The sequence below is a fragment of the Sciurus vulgaris genome (assembly GCF_902686455.1).
Source record: "Sciurus vulgaris genome assembly, chromosome: 17".
Lineage (NCBI taxonomy): Eukaryota > Metazoa > Chordata > Mammalia > Rodentia > Sciuridae > Sciurus > Sciurus vulgaris.
Genome location: NC_136478.1, coordinates 61,807,247 through 61,829,652, shown reverse-complemented (window position 1 = coordinate 61,829,652; position 22,406 = coordinate 61,807,247). Strand labels below are relative to the sequence as shown.

Below are 22,406 nucleotides of genomic sequence, written 5' to 3'. Positions count from 1 at the left end.
ATGGCATGTGGCTGCCCCATTAAAGTCCCCGCTGCAAGATGGTGGCCCCAGTGGTGGCCTGGTTCACTGCAACCACCTCATGGTGGTGGCAGCTATTCCAGCATTACCCACCCAGAGTGTTGGGGAACAGGACTGGGTAGGGGAGCAGATTCAAGGACACACACGCCATAGTCCGAGCAAATCTGTCTTGTTGTATGAGAAGGGGGACAGAGTCAGAGCACTTGGGCTGGAGTCGGGCTCAGTCACCACAACAGGCAGGAGACGGTTTCACTGCGGCACTGCAGGGACAGAGAGAGAGGATGGGTGGGGGTCTCTGCCTAAACTCCCCAGGTGCCTTTGCCAGCTGCGTCCTCATGACTGTCCCTGAACACTCTGTGTCAATCCCAGAGTGGGATGTTCTGGCTACAGGCGGTTCCTGGAGTCCCAGGGTCAGGACAGTTCTAAACAGACTGAGTAGTTGAGAAGGGACAGAAGAACATTAGATGCTGGGGACCGTGGAAGAGGGACAGTCTAGAATTGCAGCCGCCTGGGCATGGAGAGCATCCTCTGAGCCCTCACTGAGCATCTGCAGCCCCTTCTCTGCTGGACTGTCACCACTGAGTAGAGCCCTGAGGGACTTGGTTAGTGTCCTCCACACTGGTCCCTGACTGGCTGACACTCAGTGGACTGGGGCCCCAGACAGAGGAGGTTAGGAGGAGCGTTCAGGAGAGGCAACCATGTGCCAAAGTCCTGGCGAGGGGGGGCGTCCACTGTCATCCTGTTCGCTTCAGCTCTGCCACCACCTCTCCCCACCAAGGCCAGGCCTGCTGAGGCCTTGGGGACACTTGCTGAGTGCTGCCGGCCCCAGCCTGGCTCCCAGAGTCCCCTCCCCAGGGGCCCAGGCCCAGGCCCAGCCCCAGGTCTTGGCGTCGCTTGGCAGGGAGCTCCAATCAGTGGAGAAAGGGCTGAGCGAGGGTCAGCGGTGTGGGGACCCCTTCTCACCTCGGACGTCCAGCTTGCACTCGGCCAGTGCCTCCCCCAGCTCATTGAAGGCCCGGCAGGAGTAAGTCCCCGCGTCGAAGGGCGAGGGGCGGCGGATGTTCAGTGTCAGGACCCCCTGGTAGTTGGTCATCAGGAACTTGGGGTCTTCACGGATTTCCATTTTGTTCTTCATCCAGACCACCTTGGGCTGTTGAGAGTGAGAGGGAGCCGGCTTGGGGTGCCCTGCAACAGCAAGGGGCTCGGAGGCAGGTTTGTCTCCCAGCCCTGCTGGACCACCTCCTTGCCAGGTTCCCTTGAACTTCCATTCTCTGACCCTCAGTCTCCTTTTCTGTACAGACAAGCTGTTGATCCCCTACACAGCAGCGGTGAGGGCTTCCCGCTGTCCTCACGCACAGGCCTCATCCCTGCCCTCCCTCCCCGCTCCGGCTCCACGCATGCTGGCTGGGGTGCGGAGGAGCAGGGGCAGGCAAGGGAGGGACGGAGGTGGCCCGACTGAGGCAGCCCTTCTGTGGGGCCAGGCTATGGCTGTGCCAGGCTCTGTGACCCCAAGGTCTCTGTCACAACTGCTGAGGTGCAGAAGTGACCACGGACAAAATATAAGCATGTACATGGCCCAGGTGCCAGTAAAACTTGATGAGAAGCAGGGAGCGGCAGCCTTGGCCCTGAGCCGGATTGCCAGCCCTGGGTGCCTGGAGCTCAAGGGCGCAAGGTCCCTATTTCCCAAGAGCAGCGTGGAAGCCTGGCGGAGCAGGAAGACCCTCCCCCAGGGCTCGGCTTCCAGGGCATTGCTGTGTGTCCCTGAGCAGGACAAGAGAGGCCAAGATGAGCTGCGCCCTGGCGGTCATGTGGCAGAGGAGAGGCGGGAGGCCCAGCAGAGCTGTCGGAGACTTGGGCTCTGGCCAGAGGAAGAGAGGGAACAGGACATGGGTACAGGGAGCGAATCCTACGAGGAGCTGGGGTGGCCGGGGCTGCTGGGGAGCCCTATGGGGCCCACACGGGCACCGCAGGCCAGCCCTGGCCCCACACCTTCGGGTGGCCTCGGACAGCACAGTTGAGAGCTGCGGAGTATCCAGCCACAACCACCCGGTCAATTAGAGGCGTCAGGAACTTGGGAGGCGTCCGGAAGTCATGTTCCTTGTACTCAAGGGGTTTTAAGGTGATTCCTGGTGGGGGAGATGCCAGTAAGGTGGCCCATCCAAACTGTCCCAGCCCCAGCCTCAGACTCAACCACTCCGCCCTGTGGCCAGTGCCATCCCTTGGAGCCTGGGGGGTGACAGGCACCTGTCTTGAGGATGCGGGCTGTGTTCTTGGAGACCCCAGGAGAGTCACTGAGGCCACAGATGTTCTCACTGAAAACGCGGAAGTAGTACTCGTTGCCCACAATGAGGTCGGACACGGTGCAGCTGGTGTGGCGGTTGTGCTCATAGACGTTGAACCACTCCTAGTGTGGGGACAGGGACACAGGGGAGCACACACAGATGGACACAGACACAGGAGGGCCAGGGAAAGTTAAGAAGACACATCATTGAAGCAGCATTATTCATCATTGCCATCAATGGAGGGAGGGCTGAGCAAAAGGAAGTTCCTGGTATAATGGAATATTATTCAGCCCTAAAAAGGAGAGAAGCAGCGGGGCACGGTGGTGCATGCCTGTAATCCCAGCAGCTCCAGAGGCTGAGGCAGGAGGATCAGGAGTTCAAAGTCAGCCCCGGCAACACTGAGGCACTAAGCAACTCAGTGAGACCCCATTTCTAAATAAATTACAAAATAGGGCTGGGCATGTGGCTTAGTGGTTGAGTGCCCCTGAGTTCAATACCCAGTACTGAAAAAATAAAAAAGAGCAGCACAGGCCACCAAGGTGAACTCTGAGGACACTATGCTCAATGAGGAAGCTGGACACCACAGCCACAGATTGATTCCATTCATGTGAAATGTTCAGAGCAGACAAGTCCTTAGAGACAGCATGTGGGTGGCCTCTGGGGGCTGGTCAGAGGTGAAGTGGGGGCTGCCCATGGGGTTTCTTTCAGAGGGAGGAGAGGCCTTCGCTCTGGAGGGGCGGTGGCTGCAGCCTTAGATGAGGAGGGCTCACTAGAACCTGGGGCAGGGGCGTGACTCATGGGAACCCCACTTGCCTAGTCGGGGGCTGGGTTCCATCCACAGCACCACAAAAGATCAATAAATAAAATGGTCGCTGCCCAATTGTGTGACTTCTACCCCAACACACCATGCCTGCACCGCGCCTGCACCCTCCGTGCCGCTTCCCTCCACTCTGCCACCCGCTCTCCCCAGGCCCCTGCAGCCCCATGTCCGCTCACCATGGTTTTCTTGTCTGCTTTCTGGACAAAGTAGCCGGTGACCTCGCTGTTCCCGTTGTCCTTGGGGGGCTGCCACTCCACCAGGGCGTTGGTGCCCCACACCTCCTTCACCTGCACGTTCTCCGGCGGCCCTGCCTTTTCTGGAAGAAGGGCCACCGTCACCACCTGCCCCAGGGCCCAGATGCCTGCTGCCCCTGCGGCCCCTAGCGTCTCTCCCCTTAGCCCCCACCCATCCTGCCCCCCAATCTCCTCCCTCCCACCTTCTCAGCCCCACCCAGCTCCCTGCCCTCTCCGCCCCCTCAGTCCCTCCTGGCCCATGTCCCCCTCTGCTGCGCACCCACGACCCGGATGCGGATGGTGGCCGTGTCCTTCATGTTCTCAATCTGCACGGTTAACTCGTACTCCCCGGAGTCAGAGCGAGCCGCCTGGCGCACGAAGAACACGGTGTCGAAGTCACTGGTCCGCACGTGTACGCGGGAGGTGTCCACGGGGGCCCCACCCTTGGTCCACACCACCTGGGGCCGGGGCTTGCCCTGGTGGGAGCAGGCAGATTGGTCAGCAGGTCTGCAGCACAGCCAGCGGGGCTCCCCGCAGACCCCTGACCGGCCCCGGCCCCCGCACCTGGAAGGGGATGACCAGGTTGATGTGCTCGCCCACTTTGCGGATATAAGTCTGGCGCAGGTGGCGGGGGAGGCGGATCTTGGGTTGCTCTGAGGGCACAGACACAGAAGGGGCTCAGCGCAGGGCTGGGGGGACATTTGAAGGACAGATGGGGTGGGGCTGCCTGGGGGAGGCCTTAGTGACCACACAGAAAAGGCAGATGGGATGACACTGACTTGGGCACTAGGAGGGCTGGGTCAAGGGTCAGGGTCACCCACCCACAATCTCCCGGATGGTGACTGGCTGGACCAGGGTGGCCGGCTCACTGCGACCTGCAATGTTGACCCCAACAACCCGGAAGAGGATCCTGGCTCCAGTTGGGAGATCCTTGACGGTGAAGCCACACCGCTCCACAGGCTCCTTGTTGGCAGGGATCCACTCCTCAGCTGCAAGAGAAGTGCCACACGGGGCCCTCACCCCTGTCCTGCAAGCCCCCTGGCCCGCTGCTCACTGTCCCTCCAGTGACCTGAGCCCCAGGACAGCAAATACTAGGTAAGTGCCTAATGGTCCTGAGGACAGTGGTGCACCAGCACGTCCACCCTGCCTTGACCTCATGGTATCCCCATTAGGGACAAGGAAATTGAGGCCCAGAAAGGTTTAGACCAAGTGGTCTGGGCAGCAGAATCAAGGTGCTGTTGAACTCTGGTCTGCTGCCAGGGACAGCTCAGGGGCCAGGGGGCAGTAGGAGGAGCATGGGCAGCCACACCCAGGGTTGCCAACTGGGCTTAGGCACAGAGTGGATCAGCCAGAGATGGGGTGGACAGGGCTGGGGAGGGGAAGGTACCCCTCAGAATGGCCACTGTCTTTGCCTTATTAGGATAGAGGAGCCAATGTCTGAAGACTTGCCACAAAGCACAGGGACAGGAAGGGAACCATAGCTGCCAGGCTTTAAGGCCTGAGATGTGGTGTACAGGTGGTCACATCTGTCCTCCCAGTGCAATGACCACATGAGAGACAGGTAGAAGAAGAAAGGGAAGGGAAAATAGTTGGTGGATAAATACATGGAAGAAAATGTTACTGGATGGGAGGATGGATGGATGGATGGATGGGAGGGTGGGAGGGTGGATGGGTGGAAGGATAGATGAGTGGATGGGTGGATGGGTGAATGGGTGGATGGGTGGATGGATGGATGGATGGATGGGAGAGTGGGAGGGTGGATGGGTGAATGGATGGGAGGATAGATGAGTGGATGGATGGGAGGGTGGATGGATGGATGGATGGATGGATGGATGGGAGGGTGGGAGGGTGGGAGGGTGGATGGATGGATGGATGGATGGATGGATGGATGGATGGATGAATGGATGAATGGATGGATGGGAGGGTGGGAGGGTGGATGGGTGGAAGGATAGATGAGTGGATGGGTGGGAGGGTGGATGGGTAAATGGGTGGATGGATGGATAAGTAGTTGTATGATCCAAAAGATTTTCTGATGGAAAGAAGGATGGATAGATGACTACTAGGCAAGTGGAAGGGAGGAAGGAAGGGAAAGAAGGAGGGAGAGAAATAGAAAGGTGAAAGGCTGGCTGACTAGGGCTGGCTGAATAGCTGGTCAGATGGACGATGGAAGGAAGGAGGCATGAAGATAGTAAATAAATGGAAGGACAGTGGATGGACCAAGAACCTCTGCTGTGTGCAGGTGGATGTGGGAGGGAGGGAGAGAGGACAAGATGGCCTAACCCACCCTTCCTGAACATTCGTGGCAGTACAGACATGGAGGGCGGGAGATCCTTCCCCAGGCGCCCACCCACCCATCCCATCCTGCATGACTCCTATTTAGCTCCCTGGACAGTGCTCCCACCAGGGGCTATGTGGGCCACCTCCATGCCAGGCCACAGGGTCACTCACAGCCCTCCAGGCAGTACTCCACCAGGTACCCGTCAATGCCACCAGCCCCGATCCTGTCTGGGGGCCTCCACTTGAGCGTGGTGGTGGTGTCTGTCACGTCCTCCACCGTCAGATGCAGGGGTGCACTTGTAGGTGCTGTGGGAACCAAGGTAAGAGGGTTCAGGGTAAATGAAGGGTCAGGAGTCAGCACAAAGGAGCAGGGATCAGAGGTGGAGTCAACCTGGCCCGGCAGGGGCTGTGTGGTGAGCTGACAGTGCACGAGCCAGGAATGCCATTGGGAGGCCATCTCAGGCAGGGCTGGTGCAGCCTGGCAGGCAGAGACCAGCGCTGATCCAGGCCTCAGAGCAAGCCTAGGATCATGGGGGCAGTGATCAGCATCGGGGTCGAGAGGAGAGGAGGATGGGGTGGACGTTAATGCATTGGGTCCATGAGTGCCCAGAAATCAGCAGGAGTCAGAGGTCAAGGTGCGGGTGTGAGGGGGATGGTGCAGTGAGGGGTCAGAGGGCGTTACCAATGGGCATGAAGGGCTTGGTGTTCATGCTGGGCTGGGAGACACCGATGGCGTTGACGGCAAAGACCCTCATCTCGTAGAGGATGCCCTCGATCATCTTGGTGGACTCGTAGGTCGTCTCCGTGAAGACCTCAAAGTTCAGCTTCATCCAGCGCTGAGAGCCCTTCTTCTTCCGCTCCAGGAGGTACCCTGGGGGCTCCCCAAGCAAAGGAGCAGGGATCATGGAGGGGCCACAGGCCACTGGGACAGTGAGGGTGGCACTGAAAGGATCACATGACCCACGGAGGCTGAGGCCATAGGTCTTGGTTGGTCTCTGGCTCAGATTATTCCCAGGCCACCCCTCATGGGGTCAGGAATCATGAGGTGTCACAAGTCGTCAATCAGGGGCGGGGCATGCAAGTCCCAGGCTTCCCAGGTTGTCAGGATGAGGAATGACAGTGGGCAGGCAGAGAGCTCAGGGGGCCTGAAGCTGGAAACCCAGGTCCTGGGGGCCTGTGAGGATGTCCAGGAGCAGCCAGGGGTGAGGGCAGGTCAGAGTCCTGGGGACGCCAGCTTGCAGGCACTCACCAGTGACTGGCTGTCCCCCATCATACTTGGGTGGCTCCCAGACCAGGATGGCCCAATCTTCTCCCACCGAGGTGACACGCACAGCCTCCGGGGGATCTGGGACATCTGGGAGACAGGAGAGTCAGAGACCCCCTCGAGACCTGGGGAGCCACCCACTGGCTCAGCCCTCAGCCCTCTGCTCACCCACAACCCGCAAGAAGATGGAGGCCACATCCTCGCCAACGGGATTGGTGACTTTGATGGTGTAGCGTCCTTCATCAGCCCGTTCCGCACTCTCGATGACGAAGCTGCTGCAGTCCACGCGCTGCTCGATGCGGACCCTGCCCTCGGTGGCCGAGAACACCTGGACAGCCGGCAGATGGCCTTGCTGCATCAGCTCTCCAGCCCCGGGACTGCCGCTGCCCTTCCCCTGCCCCCAACCCTGAAGGCGCCCGAGGGCCCAGCCTGCATGAGGCCCTCGCTCAGCCCCACCGTCCCCTAGAGCTCTCTCGCCCTCCAGACACTGTCTGTCATTAACAACATGAGACTATCTTGTCCCCAGGGTCTCGCAACGCTGTTCCCTGTGCATGCAGCCAGGTCCTCTCAGTCATCCAGAAGTCACCTCTTCCGGAAACGCTCTGGGAAGCCCCGGCTGAATGTGAGTTCCCTCCCGGATCCTCAGAGCTGCTGCTCTCCCTTCTCTCAGCCCCCAGAACCCTGGGTGACTGCTGCTTGGCTCACGTCTGCCTCTTCCAGAGGGAAGGCCCGCGGGGCGGGGGCTGCAACCTCGGTGCTACCAGGAAGCCTGGCCCAGAGGGACCTCAGGACGCTAGTGATGAAGACTGAGCCAGCGTGCCCACTTTACAAAAGGGGAAACGCAAGCACAGAACTGTCCCAGGGTCTGGTACATACAAGGCGACACTTGTTGGATGGATGGACAGATGCATATCTAGCTAAACAGACAGATGAGTTTTTGGATGAATGGATAGATAAATGAATTGACAGATGGTTAAATGGACAAATGAATTAATCACTTCATGGGTGGATGGATGGATGAATTATCAATTAATGATGCATGGAAGGATGGATGGGTGGATGAGTCTGGAAGGATGACCTAGTTGATCTACTGATTAATTAACTGTTGGAAAAATGGATAATGGAAGGAGTACCCACCCTGTGCCAGGCTCATACCAGGTGGTGTACAAATATAATCTCCAATCTTCAAAACAACTCCATGAAGAAGGAATCCTTGTCCTTATTTCATACAGGATAAAACTGAGGCTCAGAAAGGGCAAGAAACTTGTCTGATGTCACCCAGCAAAGCTAAGAGGGAGAGGAACACCGTGGAAGCCCCAACCTACATCATCTCCCTTCATCCAGGTGGCAACAGGAGGGGGCTCCCCTGTGATGGCCACATCCAGCCTCAGCTTGTTCCCAGCCACAACCACAATGGAATTCTCTGAGGTCTTCCCTGAGCAGTCCAGGTGGATCTTTGGTGGTTCTGGAGGTACAGAAAAGACACTCGGGGTCTTGAAAAGGGCAGTGAGACCTCCCAGCCCACCAGAGCAGCCCCTGAGAGCTAGGTTCCCAGAGTGGAGGACACCCAGGGGTCCAGCCCCGCCTCCTCCCTCAGACCCAGGGGTCCAGCCCCGCCTCCTCCCTCAGACCCAGGGGTCCAGCCCCGCCTCCTCCCTCAGACCCAGGGGTCCAGCCCCGCCTCCTCCCTCAGACCAGGGGTCCAGGCCCAGCCTCCTCCCTCAGACCCAGGGGTCCAGCCCAGCCTCCTCCCTCAGACCCAGGGGTCCAGGCCCAGCCTCCTCCCTCAGACCCAGGGATCCAGGCCCGGCCTCCTCCCTCAGACCCAGGGGTCCAGGCCCAGTCCTCCTCCCTCAGACCCGGGGGTCCAGCCCAGCCTTCTCCCTCAGACCCAGGGGTCCAGGCCCAGCCTCCTCCCTCAGACCCAGGGGTCCAGGCCCAGTCCTCCTCCCTCAGACCCAGGGGTCCAGCCCAGCCTCCTCCCTCAGACCCAGGGGTCCAGCCCAGCCTCCTCCCTCAGACCCAGGGGTCCAGGCCCAGCCTCCTCCCTCAGACCCAGGGGTCCAGGCCCAGTCCTCCTCCCTCAGACCCAGGGCTCCAGCCTCCTCCCTCAGACCCAGGGGTCCAGGCCCAGCTCTCCTCCCTCAGACCCAGGGGTCCAGCCCAGCCTCCTCCCTCAGACCCAGGGGTCCAGCCCAGCCTCCTCCCTCAGACCCAGGGGTCCAGTCCAGCCTCCTCCCTCAGACCCAGGGGTCCAGGCCCAGCCTCCTCCCTCAGACCCAGGGATCCAGGCCCAGCTCTCCTCCCTTAGACCCGGGGGTCCAGGCCCAGCCTCCTCCCTCGGACTCGGGGGTCCAGACCCAGCCTCCTCCCTAGGACCCGGGGGTCCAGGCCCAGCCTCCACCCTCAGACCTGGGGGTCTAGCCCAGTCTCCTCCCTCGGACCTGAAATTCTGTTCCCAGCCCACCAGAGCAGACCCTGGTCCTCACCTTGTTTGGGGACGTACTCCACCTTGATTTCTGGAAAACCAAGAAGACGGGTGGTCAGGTGGAAGCCTTCAGCTCCCTCATTCCACTCTCACAGCCCAGAGGCAGAGGTGACCATGTGGCAGAAACCCTGGGACCGAGTGCTGGGGAGGCCCCGCAGCCACCCTGCTCCCTCTTGGGCGTGTGCTACGCCCTCTCCCGTCACCTCATCCAACTTCCCGAGCTCCGTGGGCACGTGCTGTGCGTAGGGACACTTAATCCCACAGGGAGTCATCTGGGGTCCTCAGGTCTGGGAGGGTGTGTTCTGTATCCCTGGGGCACAGGAGGGGCATCTTTACCCAGGAAGTTGAGCTTGGCCGAGAGGGACAGGGCGTAGCCATCAGGCACAAACGTGTAGTCTCCCTCATCCTCAGGGCGGACATCATCTATCACCAGCTTGTGGAACCTAAAGGGTTGAGGGAGCAGGGTAGGGTAGGGGTCAGGTAGGACTGCCCCCATTTGCCTCCTCCAATGCCAACTTGAGAAACACCCTCCTCAATGCAGTCTACATGCCCATCATTTTTCTTCATGGCTTTGGGATGCTATGGCCTGGGTTTAAGTTCCACTTACTAGCTGTGTGACATTGGGCAAGTTACTCAACCTCTCTGTGCCTCCATTTCTTCATGCATAAATAGGGGTAATGATAACACTGTAATTAGGGTTGTTGTACAGCATCTAGAGAGGTGCCTGGCACACAGAAAGTGCCCTGCAGATGTCATAATAAAGATGCTATCTTTATTATGGTTCCTTACACAGGACAAACAGAAAGTCTACAGCCTTGGAGCGATATTCCCAGGAAAACCAGGAGGGCATGACTGCATTCTGCAGGGGCATCTCACTGGGTCTCTGCTTCTGCCAGTAAATAGCCAGGACTGACCTCCTGGAGGATGGGAGGCCACACGGATCAGAGCGGTGGCAGCTGGACCGATCCAGCAGAGGTCCTGACAAAGCCCAGGCAAGACCAGCAAGGAGACATTCACTGGCCACAGAGGCAGGAGAGAGGCCACCCTGAATTAGCCAGCCCCCACCCAACCACGACGAAGTCGACCCTTGCCCTGTAAAGCAGGAAGTTGATTAGGCAGCCGGCGCCAGACCCGCACACCACGCCCGCCGCCACGCCGCTCCTCACCTGCCTACGTGGGAGATGGTGATCCTCTTGCTGGGCCGCACCTCGACCCCGTTCTTGTACCACTTGCCTGTCACCTTCTCGTCGGACACCTCGCACTTGAACACAGCCTGTTCCGAGGCCTTCACGGTCAGATCCGCGATGTCCTGCAGGACCTCCAGCTGTTTCTCTGAGCGAAAGGGGAGGCCAGGGGACCATCACTGCTCCAGTCGGCCCACAAACGCGCATGCGCACCGAGGCTCTGGGCGCCGAAGTACAGCCGCGGACCACTCAGAAGTGACCCACTGGCCCCAGGGTAATCTGATGGGAAGGCTAACAAGGGAAAGAATCCACAGAGGATGCAGAAGAGACTCCCGGGAAGAGGAAACAGCATTGCAAGGGTGGGCGTGGGGCTGGATGGCACAGCACTTGCCTTGCATGCTCAAGGCCTGGGTTCAATTCATTCCCAGAACGGAGTGGGGCAGGGGCCACCAGAGGAGACTGGGGAGAGGAATGTGTCCTACATTCAAACGGTTCTCTCTTAAATAAGATGCATGGTCTAAAGCGAAACGATTAAGGATTTAGAGGAAGAGTTCCCTCCCAGCCACCCTCTGCCAAGCCACCCTGATCCCTCTGCAGCTATAAAAGCAAACACAGCTTTGTCCCAGTCCTTCATCTCTGTCCCTCCGGATTGGCAGGGAATTGATTCCCGGCTCTCCGCAGATACCAAAGTGGCAGGTGTTCAAGTCCCCTGTACAGCCTGACACGATTGCGGGATGCACCGTGGACAGTTGCTACAGGACAAGGACAAGGAGGGTCTGTGGTTCCCAACACGGCATAGGTGGAATGGGCCTGCAGAAGCCCTTACAGGAGTCGGCACAGGCCTGCTCTTCCCTCCTTTCTTTTTTTTCCCTTTATACACACAGTACATTTGTCTTGTCACCTAACAATTATTCTTGGAAGTCCATCCTTCCATTCCAGCAAATTCAACCCTCTCCTTTCCTTTTCTTGAGATGGGGACCCTCTTAATTGCCCAGGCTGCCCCCGAACTCTCCATCCTCCTGCCTGGGCCTCCAGACTCACTGGGTTCACAGGTGCTGCCACCACGGCGGCTCAGCACTTTCCTTCTGCTAGGGATCACAGGGACGCCCGTCATCTCTGTGGCCCCGACGTGCCCTGGTTTGCTGGGGCTTTGTCTTCCTGTTTTGTGTGATCTGCTCATTTGCTCACATTACTGGCCTGGAACCCAGGGCGTTGCACGAGCCAGGGGAGCACACTGGCACTGAGAAACACCCCAGCACTTGTCATTTTATCTTGACACAGGGTCTGAGTTGCTGAGGCTGGCCTCGAACTTGCCATCCTCCTGCCTCTGCCTCCCAAGTCGCTGGATCACAGGCGCGCGCCACTGCACCAGGCTTGCGGGTCTGTTTTCACCGTTGGGTTTTATGGACATATAGACTCAGAGGAACTTGCAGAAACAATGCAGAGCCCTGTGGACTCCTCTCCCACTTCCCCCAGTGTGACACTTTATGAGGCTGTGGGCCAAAGTCTAAGCCAGGACATCAGCAGCAGGGCCTGTGAGCTACTCGACACACCAGCTCAGTGTTCACCATGACCTAGGCGAACGAGGACCCCTCTGGCAGGGGCAAGCATGGGAAACCTGGGGAGGTCGCTGTAAGGGGAGGAATGTGGAGACTACTGCACCCATCCAGGCACCAGGTGGTGGGGGCCTGGGCCAGGAAGGGGCAGCGGAGGAGGTACTTTGAAGGTGAGGCCAATAGGACTTGCTGGGGGGGTGAAGGCAGGGCGGGAGAGATCAGGTTCAACTCCCAGATCTGGGGCCCAGGCCAGTGGGGACTGCAGGGAGAGGCCCCACCTCCCAAGGCCCTCACCTTCTACGATGAGGTCAGCTTCACACTGGCCACCATTGGTCATGACCCGATAGCGGCCCCCATCCTCCTGGGTCACGTCGGAGAAGATGAGGATATGGCGCTTTCCGTCCTTCTTGAAGCGGTACCGGGCCTTGTAGGACTCCTCCCGAGTCAGCTCCACACCATCCTTCATCCTGGGGGGACGGACATGAAGCGGGCGTGAGGGACCAGCACAGCTGGGCTTGGCCTTGGAGGTGATTTAGGAACCAGAGCAGAGGGACCGGGAGGGAGGTCACAGGAGGGAGAGAGATAAGGGGTGGTCGAGACATCTTGAGGGCTGGCGGGGGTCACAGTTGAAGTGAGGGGAGAGGAGGAGGAGGAGGAGGCCAGAGGACACACAAAGGCGTCATGGGAGAGGTCCGAGCACAGTGGAAACCTGCGGGTCCCAGAGACCCCTGTAAATGGTGCCTCTCCCCCTGGGACCCCCTTCCCAGGTCACCCGTAACCCTCGTGTTATGATCTCACTCAACTGTGACCTCCAGGAAGCCTGCCTGAACCCCTGGGTCCCTTCCTCCTCTGAAAACTGCTACCGCATCTGCCTCTGCCCGTCTCAGACACTCGTCTAAGAAGAACTTCTGTCTTTATTTGCGGGAGATGTGACTAATGCCGTCTGCCTCCTTACACACACACCACCAATGTTCCAGATTATAAGGGCCATAAAGGCAGGCACCAGGCTGATATTTTTTAAAATATTTTTTAGTAGATGGACACAAAACCTTTATTCAATTTATTTACTTTTATGTGGTGCCAAGGCTCGAACTCAGTGCCTCACACAGGCCAGGCAAGCCTCCACCCCTGAGCCACAGCCCCAACCCTGAGGGTTTTTTCCTAATAGAAGAGCATAACCATATATTAGGTGCTTAATAAATATTTGCTGGATGGGTGAATCAATGTATGTATGGATGGATGAATGAATGAACAGAAGGTGGGCGAGCAGGTGGTGGGTGGACAAGTGGATGGAGGGTCAGAAGACCCTTGGATGGATGTGCAGGTGGGTGGATGGGTAGGTGGATGGATGAAGGAATGGCATGGTGGGTGGAGGGGCAGATGAGTGGATGGACCAACTGGTTGTAGGGGTGACCTATATTTAACAAAACAACAGGGACCAAGGACTGGACCCTGAAGATGACGGTCAAGGTTGGAAGTTCCAGAAAGAGGTCCTGAGGAAAGGTCAAAATTTGAAGAGAAAGGCAGGTAAAGGTCAGGAATGCCCTGGTGGCCCCAGCACCTATCAGGATCAGGGCTGAGGCACCTACGAGGAGCTCACGGATCAGGGTCACTCACCACATGACCTGGGCACCCTCTTCTGACACCTCGACTGCCATCTCCACCCGGTCACCCACAAACACCTGCTGGTCCTCCAGAGGTGTGACGATCAGGACTGGAGGCTCTGTGTGGTGGGGGGACAGAGGTCAGTGGTGTCGGGTCCCCCAAAGAGCTCCACCCCTCTCCACGCTCACCTTTGACGAACAGCTCGGTGAAGCACTTCTCATCTTTGACAGCCACCTCGTAGGCCGCGTCATCTGCCAGCGTGCACTTGTTGATGGTGAGGATTCGCTTCTTACCAACGTTCTCAAACACATACCTGGTGCAGACGGCTCACCTCAACCCCCGCACTGAGGATGGGCCTTGCCCCTGGCGGCTCTGCCCAACCATTCTAGAACAGTTCTCCCAGTCAAGTTATGTGGGCAGGGTAGAGGGCCCATTTCCATGACGTGAACACTCAGAGTGGAAGTGTCAACTGTCCCCCCAAGACCCCCTCCCCTCCTTTGAGCAGGGGCACATGACCACCATTTAGAGAACTACATTTCCCAGCTTCCTTTGCTCAAGGATGGATGGAAGACTGAGTCTGAGCCAGGGAATGTGAGCAGAAGTGATGGAGGCTCAGGAGGCTAAAGGGAGGATTGCAAATTTGAGACCAGCTTCAGAAACTTTAGTGAAGCCCTAAACAACTTAGTGAACCCTGACTCAAAATTAAAAAAATAAAATAAAGGGCTGGGATGTAGCTCAGTGGGTTGCCCCTGGGTTAGATCCCCAATCCCCGCCTCCAAAACAAATGCTCATTATAGCCAGGGGTGGTATTGCACGCCTGTAATATTACCCAACTACTTGGGAGGCTGAGGCAGGATCACAAGTTCAAGGCCAGCCTGGGTAACTTAGGGAGACTCTGTCTCAAAATAAAAAATAAAAAGGGCTGGAGTTGTAGCTCAATGGTAGAGTGTCTCTAGGTTCCACAGCCCCAGTATTGGGCATGGGGGAGCTTATTGTAGAAAAAAACAAAGCAAAAAAAAAAAAAAAAAAAAAAAATCAAAAAGAAATCCCTCCTTATTGTTGGGTATTCTCTCTGGACTGGGATTCCTCCCAAGCAGCAATGCCCAGCACGTACTTGCTGCTTGGTTTGATCTCCTGGCCATTCTTGAACCACTTGAGAGGAAGGTCTGGATCGCTGATCTCCACCACCAGCTTGATCTTGTTGCCCCTGTCCACCTGGTAAGCGGGGTCCAGCTTTTTTGTGAAGGCTGGAGATGAAGAGAAGCATGGGAACTGGAGATGAGGGAGCCTCAGTGCCCTGGGCACCCAGAAGAAGCCACATCCCAGGCCATAGGCTCTCTAAGGTCAAGGTCAGGAGGTCTCCTGTGAACCTCCCTGAGAGCAAGAATCAATTACTCCTCAGGCCAAGACCTCCCAAATACAGAGTCCCAGGTCCAGACAGTAGATGCCCGTGGTGCTGGGGGTCCCTGTGGGCGGGGCCCTGCTCCACCAGAGCATGCTGACCTGCACTCTTCTTGACCTCAACCTTGGCCTTCTTGAGCCGCTTCAGCATGCCCCGGAGGTCGGTGATGCCGTACTGGAAGGCGATTTTCTCGTACTCGCTCTTCTTGGCCCCCTTCAGGAGCTCCCAGATCTCCGGGGGGATGCCCAGGTCATCGTCATCTTTCTTCTTCTTCTTCTTCTCCTCCTCTACCACCTCCCTGAGGGTAGGAAGCAGGCCAAAGCCACCAGCAGTGAGGAGGTGAGGGTCTCCTCTGCTCACCTGCTGTGTGACTTACCCAGGTCACTCTCTGTGGCCTTACACGTCCCCCCCAGCCTCCTCCTGGGCCTCCAGGCCTCCAGTCTCTTCCCTTCCCCACATGGCCCCTGGAAAATCTTTCTACACCCACATCAGATGCCATACCTAAGCTGCTCAGAACTGCCCTGGCTCCCCACGCTGCTGCCCTCAGGAGGAAGGCCAGCCCCTCGGCCTGGCAATCACAGACCCGCCCACCCTTCCAGCACTGCCCCCACAGGACACATGACTACAGAGCAGTGTGGGTGAGTGACAGATGCATCAATGGGTGGGGAGGCAGGAAGACAGGCTGGTGGTTGGTGGAGGATGGTGGGGTGAGGGAATGGGCTGGTGGGCTGGCCAGAAATGCTGGGCTGGCTGCTGGGTGAATCTGTGGACCAGAGATGGCCAAGTCATGTTTGACTGGCTGGGGACAAACAGGTGAGTGGATTAGTAAATGGTTTTGGTTATGGCGTAGATGGGCGAGTGGGGGATGGAGAGGTAGACAGCAGGTGGTGAGTGAATGAGCGTGTGAATGAGCACTCCACAGGGCAGTGCAACATGGCCATTATTCAGTCATTTTTGACCTAGAGGACACCAATTACTTACAGTTCAATCTGAGAGAAAGCTACCTGTGGGAGACGATGTGTGTCGATGGAGAGGTGAATGGTTGGAAGAGGGACATCTGGACAGACAGGTGGGGATGAGTAGATAGGTAGATGGGATTTTGGGTTTGGCTGGGAGAAAGATGCAGTGCAGATGACAGACAGGTGGGAAGGGGGGAAGGTGGATGGATGTAAGAATGGATGGGGGTGAAGAGGAGGATAGACAAGGGCCTTATCAGGCAGAGAAGTGTATGGAGTAGGCAGGTGGAGGATGGACTGATGGATCAACATGGACGGCTGAGCATACTGACAGTTAGGTGGATGGACATATGGAAAGATGGTGGATAGATAAAGGGATTTGTGGGTGGAGGTACCAGGAAATGGGAAGATAAATGAATGGATCAATTGGTGGATGGCTGAGTGGAAGGATGGGTGGGTGGATGAGTGGGTGGATGGATGGGTAGGTGGATAGGTGGGTGGGTGGATGGATGGGTGAATGGATGGGTGGGTGAATGAATGGGTGGATGGGTGGATGGATGGGTGGATGGGTGAATGGATGGGTGGGTGGATGGGTGGGTGGATGGGTGGATGGGTGGATGGGTGGTTGGATGGGAGCCTGAGTGAGCAGGAGAGTGATGTGAGAATAATGGGTTAAAGAATAAGTAGGCAAATTGGTGGGCAGGTGGTAGATTGGGTGAGGTTGTGGCAGGGGCAAGAGGAACAGGTGTGTGGGTGGGTAGTGAATAGACAGGTGACTGGATGGGTTGGCAGGTAGGAACTGGATAGATGGAGAAGGTGATGGAGAGAGAAGCAGAGAATCCAGGGGAGACTCTGGAGGTAACAGGCAGTGGAGCTCTAATCACCATCCTCCTCCCTGGGTCCCCATCTCCCCCGTGGTGAAGTGGGCTCACCTCTTCTTCAACAGGCCGCTGAAATCCAGCTCACCCGCATCGTCTGACTTCCCTTCGCCCCTGTGGCATTGAGAGGGGACATGAACCTCACTGAGGTTCATCCCGGGGCTCCCACTCCTACCTTCCATGATCCTCCCTTCTCCCACATCTCCACCTCCCATGAGCCTTGGCACCAGGAAATCCCCGCTCCCCAGAGTCCAGGGCTACTTACGAACGCTTGAAGCTTTCCAGGCTCTGCCCAGAGGCGTCCTGACGAGGTGCTGGGCGGAGGCAACAGGGAAAGGGCATGTGAGCTGGAAGCCAGAGCTCATCTAAGAACAGGAGCTCTTTTCCAGACCCGCAGGCTCTCCCTGGCCCCTTTCCTCTGCCTGCTGGACCAGCATGCCCTCCTGCCGAGGCCTGGACACCCTCTACTCCTGGTTCCACTCACTCACCTCCCTGGTGGCCATGCCCTGCCCCTCGGCAGCCCACACCCCTTCTGCCAGAGCCTGGGCAGCCTCATTCTCTGCACCCCACATCCTGGGCTGCAGCCTCCCAGAGCCTCTGTGCCTTCGCAGCTCTATTCATGCACCCCCAAACATGTGCAGCCCCTGGTGCGTCCCGCAGACCCTCAGCCTCACCACACCTGGACAGCCTCATCCCCCAAGCCTTTGTCCCACTTGCTCAAGCTTGGGATCCACTTGCCTCCTAGACTTTGCCACGCCTGAGCGCTTTGCCCCTAATCTCGCCTCCTCCTCCTCCAGCCTGTGGATGGTCTCCCCAGTGCTGAACACTGTGAACCCTGGATCTCTACTCCGAGCTCCAACATCTGTGCCTCCCCCCGCCCCAGACCCATGACCCTCCGCCCCACCCCGCCCCTGCCAGCGCACCCTCCACGTCGATGTTGAAGCCACAGCTGTCGCAGATGTCCTTGGCTTTGACCTCAAGGCGGTAATCCCCACGGTCCCCCAGCACCACCTTCCCAATGTGCAGCTCCACGGTGTACACCTGGGGGCCAGGGCCAGGGGTGTGGGTGCATGTGACCACCCCCAGCCCCCCACGTCGCCCAGAGCCCACTTCAGAACTGTGCCCAAGTCCTCATGGTAACTCCACAGCAGGAGCCAATGAAGGCCTAGCCTGGGGGCCTCAGCACCCAGCAGCCAGCTCAGTCTCCCTCACTTGACTCCTGGACCCATATGGCCATGCTCAAGTGCACCCTACCCTACTCCAAACACCCCCCACTGCCAGCAGAACCTGCACCCCGGGCTCCAGACCACAGCTGTGCCTCAGACAACCAGCATGCAGTCTCCATTCCGCACACCCCCTTACACCCTGGGGTCCTCACATTACTGGCAGAGTCATGGGACTCCTTGAAGGAGAACCGGGTCCCACTCTTGCTGCCCAGCTCTTGCCACTTGCCCTTGAACCACTTGATGGCCGGTTTGTCAGGGAGCTCCTTCCCGTTCACCTTGGCTACAATCACAGTATCCTTTCCTGGGCAGGAGGAAGGGAGAGCCAGTCAAGACATCCAGGACTCTTCAGAGGGGGACTGTGAGCTTGAGAGACCCAGGTCTCCTCCCTCAGGCACAGGGTCCAGTCCCAGCCTCCTCCCTCAGACCCAGGGGTCCAGGCCCCGCTCCCATCATGCCCCTCACCGGTCTCCACTGATACAGAGTCTGGCTTTTTCAGGAAAATGCCAGTGGGCTCCTCAGCAGTGGGGGACTGGTCCTCAGGTGGGGTTTCTGCTCAGAAGACAAGATTAGGGTGTCAGAGATAGGCTAGGGTCAAGCAGCAGGACACTTTGGGGAAGAGACCCTCTGTTCAGTAGATGCAAAGATCACGGGGCAGAGTGTTTTTTTCTGAACTGGGAAAGACCACATGTCCCATGGCTGCCTGCGTGACCTTAACTAGATGCCCCCAGCCCTTTAGGCCTTAGTTTCCCTGTATGTGAACCAGAGGGGGGTAGATCTAAATGGTCCTTTAGGGCAGGAGAGGCTTAAAGATGGTCTGGGGCATCCAAAGCTGGGCAGAACTTGGTGACCAACTAACCAGTTGTTGGGAGCTGGAGGCCAGGCTGAGGGGCTTGGGGCTCTCTTGGGAGGACTAGGGAGCCAAGGGGCTGCGAGCAGGGAGGGGCTGGTCAGCTCTGGTGCTGTGTGGGGACAGAGCAAAGGTAAAAGACCAGGAAAAGGCTGGAGAGAGGGTATGGAGGAGAGCAAGAGGGAGTTGGGATGGCAGGTTGGGGATACCCTCTCACCTTTGGGGGGTTCTGCAGGAGCTTCCTTAGGGGGAGCTTCTTTGGGGGCATCTTTGCCTTTGGGGGCCTTTTTGGCTGCTGTGAGATAGGAAATGTTCACACTTGAGCAAGTGCTGGCCACCTTCCTCCCTCAGACCCAAGGGGCCGGACCCCAGCCCCTCTCCCTCAGACCTGAGGAGCCCGACTCCAGTCCCCCTCCCTTGGACCCAGGGGTCCTGGCTCCAACCTTGCTCCCTCAGACCTAGAAGCGGGGGTGGGCAACCTAGGTGTAAATTTATTTCTAAATCTGAATCTGTGAGATCAGGTTTCCCCTAACCCAGGCAGGTGATGCCCCAGCCACCCAGGCCACCGGGCCCTGACCTTTTGGGTTCTGGGGGTATAATTAGCTCTTCCCCTGGGCTAGAAACTGGACACCTCCTGCTGACCACAGCAGCCTTCCCCTGGGGTGCTGGCTCCTGGTGTGTGGGGGTACAGTCACAGCAAGGGGTTGGACCCCTACCCCAATCCTGGTTGGCCTGATGCCAGAGCACGGACACACACACCAGGAGGGCCACCACCCAGGGTGTATCTCCTGTACAGACTTCCTCATAGAGAGGGAGCCCATTCCTCCACAGAAAAGTGACCTCCAGTTGCACTGGAAGAGGGACCCCTCCCCCAAACTATATATAAAGAAAGGGCTCCAGGGCTGGGGTGTGGCTCAGTGGCACAGTGCTTGCCCAGCAGATACAAGGTCCTGGATTTGATCCCCAGCACTACAAAAGAGAAAAAGAAAGGTCTTGGGTTCCCGTACCAAGAAGGGCCCCTAATTCCTACACAAGGCAGCCCCAAGACCCATGGAAAGGGAGCTCTCTTTCTCCTTATATGAGGAAGAATTCTCAAATCCCATGCAGACAGGAAGCCCTAAGCTCTATACACACATCCTAAAAAGATTCAGTCTTCATCCAGGGAGGTAGCCCAACCGCTACCTAGAGAACACTGACTCCAAATGGAAAGGACCCCACCGCATGCAGACTCCCCAATCTTCATGCCAGAGACCCTGCCCCCACTGAGAAAAGGAGCCCTGATTTACAGAGAATCTCCATCCACTTGAGATGGATCACTAACCCTCAACAGAGAAAAGAAACCCCTTCTGTGCAGAGGGAATGAGACCCCCTCACCTCCCACAAGGAAGGAACCCCCCCTCCACACAGGGAAGAAACCCTCACCCCGCTCAGATATGGGGCCCCCATCCCACACAAAAAATGAACCATCTCCTCACAGAGAAGGCACCCCCATTCACCCCAACTCACAAAAACAGGAGCCCCAAATTCCCATTCAGAAAAGAGGACCCATTCCCTCTAAGGAGGGGGGTCCCGGTAGCCACCTGGTTTGGCCTCAGGCATGGCTGTGGACCTCTTCCGGCTCCTCCGACCCAGCCACCTCTTGCCAGGCCCGAGGGAGGACAGGTGGGACCGCAGTGGGGTGGGGGGGCTTTAAGAAGTCCGGGGACTCCCAGGAGGCTCCGGGAGGCATCGGAAGGCCGCCCCACATTCCTCTTGCGTGCTCTAAAGGGCGAGAAATAACAGCTGGACAGAGAGAGATGGGTGAATGCCAGGTCCCCATGGAAGACAGGGCGGGGGGCTTACACACCTGGTTCTGAGGGAGGAGGTGCCAGAGGAGGGGACTCCAGGGTCTCGGGTAGGAGGGGGCTGGGCGCCCTGAATCCTAAGTCTGGGAGCCAAGGAACCGGGTCCCCGGGTTGTCGGTCCGGGAGAAGGGAGGAGGAGGAGGGCCAGAATGCCTGGGTCTTGGGAGGAGGAAGGAAGGGGCAGGGGGGGTCCCAGGTGGGTAAGGGCTGCGAGCCAGAGTCTGGCACCGGGGGTGGGGAGAGACAGAGTCTAGAAATCCATTCTTAGTATGTGCAAGTCAGGAGTTTTCGGGAAACCAGAGCCGGGAGGGAGGGTCCGGTTTCCCAGCGTAGGCAGGACAACTGTCGGGGGCGGGGTGTCTCTGTGCCCCCAGGGAGTGCACTGGGGCTCTAGGACTCCCGCGTCCCGCCTGCAGGCATGGGCAGATCCGAAGGCCTGGGCCCCCAGCCACCTGGGCTCTGGACTGGCCGCCGGGCCCCTTGGGACCGCGCCCGGCCGGCTGCCGCTACAGTTCCCCGAGCGGGCGCGACGGGCACCGGACGCAGGGGAGGGGTGGTGTCCCCGGTGGGGGCGGGAGCTGGGAAGGCCCTGGAGGGCTGCCGGGACGTTGGCGCCCTTCCCAGCAGTGGGACCTGCGGCTTCCTGAAGGGGGTGGCGGCGGGGGCCGCGCAGGGGGCGGGGCAGGAGGGAGGGGACAGGACCCGAGCGGGGCGGGACTTGGGGAAAGCAGGCGTCGTGGGCAGACGGGCGTGGGAGGGAGGGTCTGCGAGGGCGGGGCCGCCGAGAAGTGACGCAGGGTGAGGTGCCGGGTATGGAGGAGCAGCCCTTCCCCTTTTTCTTCCTACGGGTCTCCCACCTCCCCCCTTTTTCAAAACCCCCTAGGAGCTGAAAACTTCCCCGCCTCCAGGGAGCGCCAGTCCAACCAGGAGGCGGCCTCCACGCGACGTCACAGGTTGCCAGGCAGATTGCCTCGCTACTGCCGAGAGCCCAGCAAAGTTGTGAAAGGCCGGTTGACAAGGAGGGGCTCTGCCACCTGAAGCGTCGCGCCCCTCACCGCCAGCTCGAGGGCTCAATCCAGAGACACGAAGACAGAAACCGAGAGAGGGATAGAGACCTAGACGGAAGGGAAAGAGAGGAGGGGGTGGGGGAAGAACACTTAATTGGCTGGAAGAGAAGGAAAAATTAAACAGAACCCCCAGTGCCTGCACGTCTACATCTTTATTTTTGTCATTTCAAGGCTCAGTTAGATCTGGCTGTAATTGTCGTTTTGATTTCCTCTTTCATCTCCCCCTCGATGTTGCTGTCGCGATGCCAGTCGACCTCGTTGCATCGGAAGGTTGCAATCCTGTCAAAGAGTCCCAGGACATCTGTCTACTTTGACTCCTTTTGCTCTGTTTTTATTCCACATTTAGAGTGATGATGATAGCTTTTGCACAAAGTAACTTCTTTGCAGGAAGAAGCCCCAGGGAGGTTATTTTGCAGGTCACTCTCTTTCCCCTGTCTCTTGAGGGTGAGTCCCACCTAC

At 58.2% G+C, this 22,406-nt stretch overlaps 1 protein-coding gene across 1 annotated transcript; it reads right to left on the bottom strand.

Annotated features, from left to right (window-relative positions):
• Positions 1–126: 126 nt before the first annotated feature.
• MYBPC2 (myosin binding protein C2) lies at positions 127–20,767 on the bottom strand. Its single transcript, XM_079117475.1, has 28 exons — positions 20,617–20,767; positions 19,254–19,331; positions 18,652–18,738; positions 18,342–18,490; positions 17,887–18,004; positions 17,229–17,277; positions 17,018–17,077; positions 15,231–15,427; positions 14,842–14,974; positions 13,916–14,040; positions 13,740–13,845; positions 12,417–12,589; positions 10,549–10,714; positions 9,719–9,825; positions 9,384–9,413; positions 8,220–8,359; positions 7,063–7,222; positions 6,880–6,984; positions 6,313–6,501; positions 5,802–5,936; positions 4,175–4,342; positions 3,918–4,006; positions 3,634–3,829; positions 3,297–3,436; positions 2,263–2,422; positions 2,008–2,144; positions 982–1,168; positions 127–278 (listed from the first exon to the last, which is right to left on the bottom strand). Exons 1-28 carry the CDS (start codon positions 20,633–20,635, stop codon positions 268–270), a joined length of 3,414 nt encoding a protein of 1,137 aa, XP_078973601.1. The 5' UTR covers positions 20,636–20,767; the 3' UTR covers positions 127–267.
• Positions 20,768–22,406: the final 1,639 nt, after the last annotated feature.